At 41.5% G+C, this 12029-nt stretch overlaps 1 protein-coding gene across 1 annotated transcript in view; it reads right to left on the reverse strand.

Annotated features, from left to right (window-relative positions):
* Positions 1–12029, reverse strand: part of slco3a1a (solute carrier organic anion transporter family member 3A1a) — a 52993-nt gene that overhangs the window by 3228 nt on the left and 37736 nt on the right. Inside the window, exons 3-7 of the mRNA XM_024423565.2 lie at positions 5254–5352; positions 4407–4694; positions 3011–3175; positions 2659–2857; positions 2148–2283 (exon numbers count right to left, since the gene is read on the reverse strand). Coding sequence (XP_024279333.1) covers positions 2148–2283; positions 2659–2857; positions 3011–3175; positions 4407–4694; positions 5254–5352 — 887 coding nt within the window. The remainder of the gene's footprint in view (positions 1–2147; positions 2284–2658; positions 2858–3010; positions 3176–4406; positions 4695–5253; positions 5353–12029) is intronic.

Raw genomic sequence — 12029 nt, forward strand, 5'->3', positions numbered from 1 at the left:
ACAATCACCAGACCTCAACCCAATTGAGATGGTTTGGGATGAGTTGGACCGCAGAGTGAAGGAAAAGCAGCCAACAAGTGCTCAGCATATGTGGGAACTCCTTGAAGACTGTTGGAAACGCATTCCAGGAGAAGCTGGTTGAGAGAATGCCAAGAGTGTGCAAAACTGTCATCAAGGCAAAGGGTGGCGACTTTGAAGAATCTCACATTTAAAATATATTTAGATTTGTTGAACACTTTTTTGGTTACATGATTCCATATGTGTTATTTCATAGTTTTGATGTCTTCACTATTATTCTACAATGTAGAAAATAGTCAAATAAAGTGTGTCTAAACTTTTGACTGGTACTGTATTTGTGCAGATAAACTACTTAACTATCTTACCTAAATGCATTATACCAGTAGCCAGGGTTAGCCCTAGCCTTTTGGGTGCCCTAAGATTTGGTTGGCCCTTTTTTTTGTGTTTGTAAGGAAATTTCCTGCAATTTTGCCATGAGGCATAGAAACAGTGTTGCAGTTGTATGCATTTTGTCATGGGGTGGAGAGAAATTGGGCAATTTTACACCAAAATCTCATGCAATTCTACTGATTTTGCCATGGGGCAGAGATAATTTTCCTTCAGCTTTGTAGCTAATTTCCTACAATTGTATCCATTTTACCATGAAGTGGAGATATGTTTGCAGTTTTAAAGCTAATTTCCTACAACTCTATACATTTTGCCATGACTTATGCCATGTTAATATGATATCTGAATGAGAGTGACTAACAAAATCAATAGGGCCCGGTCGGTGTTTGGCCATAATGACTACAGATTTAGATAACTGGCAAGACTAACTTACCGATCTAAAAATGGTTAGCCCTCATGGCTAATTGAGTGACTGTCCGTGACTGACATAACAAGAGAAAAACTACTGATGCACAATTACATTTCTAAATCACACCTTGTGTATTCTATTATTCAAATGCTCAAAAGTAATTTAAAACCCTGACTAAACTTTTTTCAACCGATCGCTGCCTGCACCCGCATGCCCGACTAGCATCACCACCCTGGATGGTTCCGACCTTGAATATGTGGACATCTATAAGTACCTAGGTGTCTGGCTAGACTGCAAACTCTCCTTCCAGACTCATATCAAACATCTCCAATCGAAAATCAAATCAAGAGTCGGCTTTCTATTCCGCAACAAAGCCTCCTTCACTCACGCCGCCAAGCTTACCCTAGTAAAACTGACTATCCTACCGATCCTCGACTTCGGCGATGTCATCTACAAAATGGCTTCCAACACTCTACTCAGCAAACTGGATGCAGTCTATCACAGTGCCATCCGTTTTGTCACTAAAGCACCTTATACCACCCACCACTGCGACTTGTATGCTCTAGTCGGCTGGCCCTCGTTACATATTCGTCGCCAGACCCACTGGCTCCAGGTCATCTACAAGTCCATGCTAGGTAAAGCTCCGCCTTATCTCAGTTCACTGGTCACGATGGCAACACCCATCCGTAGCACGCGCTCCAGCAGGTGTATCTCACTGATCATCCCTAAAGCCAACACCTCATTTGGCCGCCTTTCGTTCCAGTACTCTGCTGCCTGTGACTGGAACGAATTGCAAAAATCGCTGAAGTTGGAGACTTTTATCTCCCTCACCAACTTCAAACATCAGCTATCTGAGCAGCTATCCGATCGCTGCAGCTGTACATAGTCTATTGGTAAATAGCCCACCCATTTTCACCTACCTCATCCCCATACTGTTTTTATTTATTTACTTTTCTGCTCTTTTGCACACCAATATCTCTACCTGTACATGACCATCTGATCATTTATCACTCCAGTGTTAATCTGCAAAATTGTAATTATTTGCCTACCTCCTCATGCCTTTTGCACACATTGTATATAGACTCCCCCCTTTGTTTTCTACTGTGTTATTGACTTGTTAATTGTTTATTCCATGTGTAACTCTGTGTTGTCTGCTCACACTGCTATGCTTTATCTTGGCCAGGTCGCAGTTGCAAATGAGAACTTGTTCTCAACTAGCCTACCTGGTTAAATAAAGGTGAAATAAAAATAAAAATAAAAATAAAAAAACTCCAAAAAACATAAAAAATGGAGATGAGGGTGGAAGCCTTCCAGGGTAGATGCCTGTACTTACTGTTGTAGTGCAGCCTGCGAAGCAGGAGGACAGGTAGGTGACTCCGTTGGAGCCGCATACTGGGCTGACTGATGAGGTGTAGCAGTTACAGTTACTCATGCAGGGGACCTCTGGCTTCTCGCCCACCCGCAGTGTCCTGGAGAGCGCGAGAGCGAAAGAGATAGAGAAAGCTGTTTAGACTATGCTGTGTACATATCAGAAAGGAATAGAAAGCACATAAATGTTTCTGAAAATTTCTGTAGCTACTATGTATCTAATTGAGCATGTTTTAAATGGTGGAAATCACATTTCTGTAGAACTAGACAGTATAAGCTACTATCTCAGCTATTATCTCAGAAATCAGTGAAAGCGCTATTTCCAAACAGATTTGAAGTAACTTGTATATTGACTAATGTTTCTGTAGTCAGTGTGTGGCTGACCTTGTTCCTACTTTCATCAAACCCCCTTCCCCCAAGAGAAGCACTGCTATTACATATGCTAAACCAGTGGTGTAGGTACAGGCTGTTCTTACTCGTTGCCATAGGCGACGGTCACCCCAGCGACAGGCCCTGTGTCACAGCCAAGGAAGAGGAAGGAGACGTAGCAGGCGGTGGAGATCAGGTTGACCAGCATGGCCATGCGAATGGCCCCCAGCGCTGAGAGGTTCAGCTTTTTGACCAGAAGCCCCCCCAGGAATATCCCCAGACAAGCACAGGGGATGGCAGTCATTCCTGAAGAGAGTTAATACCGCCATATGTTAACCTTATCACCTTCTCATATACTGTACTGATGCTTCTCACTGTACTGCTCCCTGTGTTGCACCAGGGGGTCTGTGGCTGTGTGTATTTGTGTGTGTCATGTAGGTGCCTGCCACTGGCCCTAACCTAGTAGTTGATTAGCTGAGGAGGTGGTGAGGTTAAACTGCTGCTCCAAGTACTTCCCCAGGAAGGCAGCGAAGCCAGCCACCACACCGATCTCCATACAGGCTGCCAGCGTGATGCAAGTGAACACCGGGTTTGACAGAAGGTGCTTGGTAACCTTAGGGATCACTGAGAAGAGAAGATGAAGAGATCCTTAATTTCAAAGTGCCACATGGACGCAGACAACTGCTAACAAGTCTAACTATCGTTTGCTATTTCTGATATATTTTAGATTTTTTTTCTTCTGCCAGTTATAATTTAACTGGAGTAAGGGTAATATCAAAATCTGAAAACATTTTGTAATCTCATGTGGAATGTATATTTCTCTTTCTTCATATTTAGTAAAAAGCTAAATAGTATCTGTGGAAGCAGAGGATTTAATTCCCTTTATTTTCTCATAACAGACAGCATAAATCATACACTACCCCTGGCTTATCAGAGAATAGTCTATACCAGGGCTCTCCAACCCTGTTCCCAGAGAGCTACCCTCCTGTGGATTTTCGCTCCAACCCCAGTTGTAACTAACCTGATTCAGCTTGTCAACTGGCTAATTATTAGAATCATGTGGGCTAGATTATGATTGGAGTGAAAACCTACAGGACAGTAGCTCTCCAGGAACAGGGTTGGAGAGCCCTGGCCTACACTTTACAAACAGCATCTGAAACTAGGTTTATAAAAAATCTTTATTGCAGTTTTGAGAAAAAACATACATGCGGTAAAGAGGTCAATGAAACGCAGACTATGGGGGAAAGCCCAAGGACACCATCATTGAGAGGCATTCAAAAAAATCGACATCAGTAAAATCCGTAATGATTTGTGTGTTTTAACAAGCCCACAATGTGGTTATTAAAATCCAATTTTAATATGCATTGCTTTTTTTGCTGCATAATATTTACAAGTTGTCCTTTTCAGGATTATAAAAAAGACTGCTAAATGCTAACTTTCTGTTTCTTTAAGCTGGTGGACTGGCTAGCCATATAGAATCGGTGGTGCTAGTTGAAGCTGTTTTTACGTGTAATGTAGTTGATTGGTGACACCCATACAAGCATATACTCAGATTTGTACCCCAACATTGATGGGGTAAATGTTCCCATTTAGTGTCTGCTCTCTTGCACAGGTGTTAAATGAATACATAGTTTGTGGGGACTACATTATGTTTATTTGGTCTTACACTGAATTCTCCACCATTGACATGAGTATTGTATAGAACTATGTGTGGGCACATAATAGCCAAACAAATCATGGTGGGATAGAGATGGAGAATAAGTGACGTGATACGGTATATACAATAGCATAACAATTGTTAATTTAACTGCACAAATACTACATGTACTATAAAGGGACAGAAAACAATTCTCACCTCTGAGCTGCTGAAAGCAGGTGGGACCATTGATGGGCTCATGGTTGTTGCGTCCCACCCCGTTGCTGGACTTGGGCATCTCATTATAGTCCAGGGGCAGAGAGGAAGAGGGGAGCATGGCCTGCTCACTCTCCCCTCCACCGTCCCTGTCCTTCTCTCGGTCTGACAGGGTTTGGGGAAAGCCAAACATGAAGAGGGATGAGAAGAAGAGTAAGGCACCACACAGGAGGAAGCCCCCCCACCAGGCTCCGATCCACCGAGGGTCATCAGAGGTAATGTCCAGCTTACCTGTGGAGGGACAGAAAAAAACACATACAAGCATTGTTAACATCAAACACACATTTCAGTGATTTCCCCATAATCAATTTACAGATTAATGTTATTTTGGTTAACCTTGAATAGCACACTACTTAGTTCTAATGATTTGGTATTTTATTAGGATCCCTATTAGCTGTTGCAAAAGCAGCAGCTACTCTTCCTGGGGTCCACACAAAACATGAAACATAATACAGAATGACATAATACAGAATGTCAATAGACAAGAACAGCTCAAGGACAGAACTAAATACTTTTTTTTTAAAGGCACATGTAACCTACATATCAATGCATACACACAATATCTAGGTCAAATAGAGGAGAGGCGTTGTGCCGTGAGGTGTTGCTTTATCTGTTTTTTAAAACCAGGTTTGCTGTTTATTTGAGCAATATGAGATGGAAGGAAGTTCCATGCATTGCTAGTTCATTTAACTTCTTAATGAATGCAGTTTTGTATAGCCTGTGCTCTGTTTGTGTTTTTTTCCACAGTATTGGTGTAAGGTGAGGTCGGTTGTATTTCCCAGTGACTTACTTGTGTCGATGAAGACAAAGTCCACATAGAACTTGGTGCAGAGGGACCCCAGGAGGAAACCACAGGCAGGTCCAAACACCAGAGTAGAAAAGACGATCCCTGGGATGACATGGAGAGATTAGTTCAGTAGACAACACAGGTATGAACAAGTTATCACCAGTTCCTGGGTGAAATATAACAATTCTTAATTTAACCACAAGGTGTCGCACCTTGTTCACTAATCCACAGCCTTTTCCAGAGGGCAGCATGAGGCAAGCTCAGAGCGGATTTTTTTTAATGCATGCTATGCAAATAATTATGCAAAACAAATGTATCAGCTTTAAGGAAGCTGAATTTAACTACACTTGAATATGTGTATCAGCTCTGATCCTAACTAGCCAGATCATCACTGATGATGCCATACAATAAGGAGAGAAATGTATACTTGCGCTAGCTACATACATCATGAAAAAGATTCAGTTGACCTACTAAAATAAACCTACTCCAAAAAAGCCTGAGTCTAACAGTGTGGCCAGCTGGAGCAACACTGTGTGACCACAAATCCTCATTAAAGTGCTGATTGTCAGAGGGTGAGAGCCTGGCACAGGGAGTCAGACAGACAGGAGAAGACAAAGGGCCAGAGCTCATGAGGACCTGGGAGGCTCTATTTGGCCTCCAAATATCCTGTTTCACCTTTCAACACTTCTCATTTAGTGTAAATTGATCCATTCAAAGTGGAACATAAAAACACATTTGAATGTGTTAGTGAGCCAGTGCTATACAAGGCAATGGATAATATGGATAACTTGGGTACGAGCAGAAGGATGCTCTTGGACCAACTGATACTCGCCAGAGCCTCCTGCTGATCCCCCTCAGTCCTGCTCTGGCTTAGGCTCAGGCACAGGCCAGTTGGGTCTTGTGCTGGGGAGGCTCAAAGCCCATGGTCATGTCATTCCTGAAATAAAATCCTGCTTAGCATAATACTGAGCTTTGGCAGACGCTGTTTGAAATGCCTGACGGACAGACAGACAATGGGAGGTGGGTAGACAGGCAGCACTTCAACTAACACAAGTCGATTCACAGGCCAAAAACCATAGATACTGTAAATGTCAGAAGATAGAAGTGTGGTTCGTTCATTTTCATCAGGTCTGTACAAGATACAGTATGTTTGCAGAGTGTGTTTAACCTTTCCCACTAATGCATGGTAGTAGTCACATTAAAAACTTTTATTGTTACAAATAATACAATTAAATATTTACTAATAATAAGTTACAGATAGTAAGAAGTATTTTAATCCCAACATTTTTAATATGCATAATGGGTTTAAGCCCTAAAATGTTTCAATCGAGCAATGTGTTTCCTGGAATTAAATTAGAAAATGTGCAAACAAAAAACAAATGTTCTTGATTATCACAAATCAATCCTCTCTAGCAAGTACTGAAAACGCTTAAGCAGCGGGTGTGGCATTAGGCCCTAGCTGGTTGACTAATTAGGGTGATTCAGAGATACTCAAAAGCAGTAGCACTCCTTGCTATCCCAGCTCCCTTTGCAGTTGTGCTCCATCAAAGTGAGGTGGTGGAGGTAGGGAGCGGGAGCCCCATTAAGTTGAACAGCCACCTGACATTAGCCCGTGCTGGCTCTGGGTCGGCCTTAGCACTGCTGCCGATAGGAACCACAGCTACAGTCAGCATGACAGATGTTACGCATACACCTCAAGCAGCCAATGAATGAGTCAGTTTCATCATTCACTTAATTACATTGGCTCAGGTCAAAGCTGTATATAATGTACATCCCTGTGAACACTGACAATGAGTCCCTGCTTCCTGACCACACCACCATACTGCCCACCTATTCATTATATCCCACAGGCTATGTTTTACTTTGCTGCTTATAAGGTTATACTCTCAATAAATGACTATGTTTATCTTACGCAAGGCAATGCACAGCAATAAAGTACTGCACACTGTTCCTGTCATAACACAGGACAAATCAGGTGACTTTTTCTGGATAAAGAGAGGGGAGTCTAGAGTGTTCGCTTTACGGTTGTCAAGCTGGAACAAAAATATATTGCTTCTTCCTGAGACCTAAGGGAAACCCTGGTTGTCTGGAAGGTTGGCGGTAAAGGCCAACGTGGTCTGTTGGTTGAAGGCAAATATAGATGCAGCACACTTGGCAAAAACTGGTTGAATCAACATTGTTTCCATTTCAACCCAAAAGATCTATGTGATGACATTGAATCAACGTGGAAAACTGATTGGATTTGCAAAACGTCATCAACATGTGGGAAGTTCGTGTTTTTTTCACCCAACTTTGAACCTAAATCGTATGACATGGTGACATTTTTAGTTGATTTCACGTTGAATTCACGTTAGTTGACAACTCAACCAAATGGAAATGAAAACTAGACATTGAACTGACGTCTGTGCATAGTGGGAGCTACTGTATGTATGTATCCTTAAAACACTATTGTACAGCAGGATCATTTTCCTGTTCCAGAGTGACTATATCACTAAGTCAATCGTACAACATGTATCACACATAGGCCTCCTAGATTACTCTACGATCAATCACTTTGGCTCTAGTCTAGTACAGTATGTTGTCTATTTCTCCAACCAGCTGTAACAACAACTGCTGATCTGAAGCCATCTCTTACTGGGATTGGATAGCCTACAAGTCAATTCCAGTGAAACAGTAACTTATGCACCAAATCATCACTGGTAGCTTCACCATGGTGTTCTACAGTAAGTAGACGTCTTAAAAAATACTACATGGAACAAACTATGCTCAAAATAGTACCTGAGTTGTACATTTTTTATAATAACAGGAGAGTTAGCACAGTAAGCAGATATACCAATGAAATTGTTTATGCAGTCAGACAGACTTTTTTAGGAAAAATATTTCAAATTAATGCTGTGCATGTGCTGTTTCAAGCATTTCCTTAAAAACAGAGAGTGTTGTCTCATAGCAACAACACCATCATTGCTCTCACCACAGAAAACCTCATAGAGGAAACTGAGTTAGGGAAATCACCTTCTAGGGGATGACGGTTAGACCACAACCACTCACAGGCTAAAAGTTTCCACCAAACTCTCCGCCTCTGAGTGCTTACAGAAACACAGTACAGTCACCTTGGTAATCACATTCAACTATCCTACATCTGGTGCACAGTACATGTCATGAATCTAACATACTTCAACCTTTCAAGGACCACGCGTTCTGTGCATCTGACAGTTTTAATACCTTGTATTGAGAAGATGTTATTGTCATCCTGCTGGTTTAACCGTTCCAGATGAGGGAAATAGCAGTGAACAGAAGATATTCTTAGTACTGTATCTGGGACTCCAAGGGAGTCTTATCTGGAAGACATGAGATGGCCAGATACTCAGGTCTAGGAGAGGTTTTATTTTTTTTGAGCTGTCAGAAATAAATCTCTGAGGATGTGCAAAAACACGCCCTGTTCCTCTCTCCATGCAGGAAGGTGCACCACATGAGCCTACCCCTCTGCAACAGAGGACATGCAGGCAGCCCCCATCTACTTCTCTTTCTCAGGGCTTTATTCAAAGGGCTTTATTGGTATGGGAAACATATGTTTACATTGCCAAAGCAAGTGAAATAGATCATAAAAAAAGTTAAATAAACAATCAAAAATAAACAGTAAATATTACGCTCACAAAAGTTCCAACGGAATAGAGAGATTTCAAATGTAATATTATGGCTATATACAGGTTTAAGAGAGGTGGAAACTTTTAGCCTGTGAGTAGTTGTAGACTCACCCTAACCGTCATCTCCTGGAAGGTGATTTCACTAACTGAGTTTCCTCTATGAGGTTTCCTGTGGTGAAAGCAAGGATGGTGTTGTTGCTATGAGGAGACAACACTCACTGTTTCTAATGAAACACTTGAAACAGTGCCTGCACAGTATTCATTTGATGCACAACAGGCCAGTTAGCATGTATAACAAGATGCTACAGTTTCTCCTAAAAAAGTCTGTCAGACTGCATAAACAATTTCATTGGTATATCTGCTTACTGTGCTAACTATCCTGTTTTTATAAAAATGTTACAACTCAGGTTCTATTTTGAGCATAATTTGTTCCATGTAGTATTTTTTAAGACATCCACTTACTGTAGAACACCATGGTGAAGCTACCAGTGATGATTTGGTGCGTAAGTTACTGTTTCACTGGAATTGACTTGTAGGCTATCCAATCCCAGTAAGAGATGGCTTCAGATCAGCAGTTGTTGTTACAGCTGGTTGGAGAAATAGACAACATACTGTACTAGACTAGAGCCAAAGTGATTGATCGTAGAGTAATCTAGGAGGCCTATATGTGATACATGTTGTACGATTGACTTAGTGATATAGTCTCTTTCTCTCTCTCACTCTATTTGTCATCTCAGGACAGTACGTGAAAAGTAAGTGTTCCTTATCCCCCTTTCCTGACGTCAAGTGGATAGGCCTCATTTCTACCTATTACGTTTCTCTATCTCTCGCTCTCTTTGTCTTTCTTGCTTTTGCTCAGAGTTCTAAGGTCTACCGGTTGAACTCTGTGGGATGATGATTGTGGTGTGGCCATATGGAGAGGTGTGATTTTGCATGGTTTATTTAGGAGATTCCCCACTAGGCCACTGACAAGCTTGTAAAGGTGTAAGCATGCTTCAGTTCGGCTGGCACCTAGCCGAACCGAACGAATGTGCTCACCTACTCCCTTAAAAGACCTTTGCTTGAAAAATGAGAAACAAATGGTAATAGTACCGTTTGTCCATTTTGAGACGCCGTAGCCGGTATACACTTCGTCAAAATAGTCAGAATTAATGTAAAATAACTCAAGAAATCTGTCATTAATTTAATTGCACAATTTTACATCTAACTAAGATGTTTGGTGCAGTATTTCTTAATGACATTTTTTGCATGAAAACGAGTCGTCTCTCACTGAACGACAACAAAGACTTTATTAAACAATCACAACTGAGCCCGAACAGCCAAAATATCCCTCACCAAAGTCCAAAACAAACAAAAAATTCACAAAATGTTGTCTTAATATATGCCCGATGTCACGTCTACTCCCGCTCCCCCTCTCTGGCGCTCGTTGTCGCCAGTTTACTCATTATTACGCACACCTGTCACCATCGTTACGCGCACCTGTGCCTCATGACACTCACCTAAATCCATCACCTTCCTGATTACCTCCCCTATATCTGTCATTCCCTTTGGTTCTTTCCTCAGGCGTTATTGTTTCTGTTGATCTCTTTCATGTCTGTACGCTACTCGTGTTTCTTGTTTTGTTCCATGTTCGTTTATTTATTAAATTCACTCCCTGTACTTAATTCACTCCCTGAACTGTTTCGGCTGGGAAGCATGCGAATGTCTTTACATTTAGCATGGCCTCTGGTTATTCCCACCCATCTTGTGGGTGAAGCAGCTCAAATGTTTACAAACTTCAAGTCTTTCCACTAGATCTGAGCATTGATAGATGAATGTGATAGAACGCATTTTACTCTGCATGGGGAGGTTACAGTACAAGCAATTGAGAATGAAAATCAGAAACACTTTAAACTAGAAAAATAATTCCATTGATTTCATGAAAGCAGTTAAGACAAAACTGCTATATAATACTATGCTAGGGAACTAATGGGCATTTTTGTTTAATGAAATAGATCTTAATTAAGGCCATGATCAGAGCCAAATGGGCTTGTTTGTAAACGTCCATAGTAATTTCCCTTAATTGGGTCTGAAATCCCCTTTGGAACAAGTACAAAACAAATACATTTCTTCTTGTTGTATTTTGTTCAAGAATGTATGTATCCCGTGAATTACTCTTGGTAGAGCATGGGTAGGCAACTACATTTTTGTCAGAGTGGATGGTCGGGGGGCCCGGAACATAATTATAATAATTTGTACACTGCAAATTGACCACAACTAAGCCCATAAAGTATTTGAAAATAATCATTTTATACCTTGATTACATTGAGACATGATCACAGATGTCTTTTTATTTTATTTGTGGGAATATTTGGGAACAGATTTCCTAAACAACGTTTGAACTATTATTATTATTTTTACAGTTGTTTACAGATGAAACTGATATTGTTGCATCAGCTAGTCTCCCGTTTCATATGCGCTATTGCAGCTACGAGATTCACAGGCACAGGAAATCGTTCTTTTGTCTGGATAGGACAGAAAATGTGACGTGCCGCTCACTATTCAAAGAGACGATTCTTTGCGTTTGTGAACCTCACAGCTGCGCTTGCAAGAATAGTGCATATGAGTCGGGACAACCTACGCTTTTAGGGAATCTAAAGCAATTGATGTTTGGACGTTCACAGAGGGCGCTGTACACAGAAATATCCATCGCAACCGGTCCAGAACCACTCAAAGTCTCCTATATAGGGAACTTAACATCTATGCTAAAACATAATGCAGGTCACAAAAAGAGACAGTGAGAAGCCTTGCAGTGAGCAGCCTTGCACAGCCTTGCAGTGAGCAGCCTTGCAGTGAGCAGCCTTGCACAGCCTTGCAGTGAGCCGCCTTGCACAGCCTTGCAGTCAGCAGCCTTGCACAGCCTTGCAGTGAGCAGCCTTGCAACGGCTCATAATAATGTCTGGAATTTAGTGAATGGAATAGTATCAAACACATGGACACCATGTGTTTGATGTGTTCAATACCATTCCATTAATTCTGTTCCAGCCATTACTATGAGCCCATTCTCACCAATTAAGGGGCCACTGCCGCCTGTGCTCCAGAGCCAAATGAAACCTCTTGAGACAAACGTTTCAAAGCTATGCAACCATAAAACAC

This window comes from Oncorhynchus tshawytscha, linkage group LG06 (genome assembly GCF_018296145.1).
Source record: "Oncorhynchus tshawytscha isolate Ot180627B linkage group LG06, Otsh_v2.0, whole genome shotgun sequence".
Lineage (NCBI taxonomy): Eukaryota > Metazoa > Chordata > Actinopteri > Salmoniformes > Salmonidae > Oncorhynchus > Oncorhynchus tshawytscha.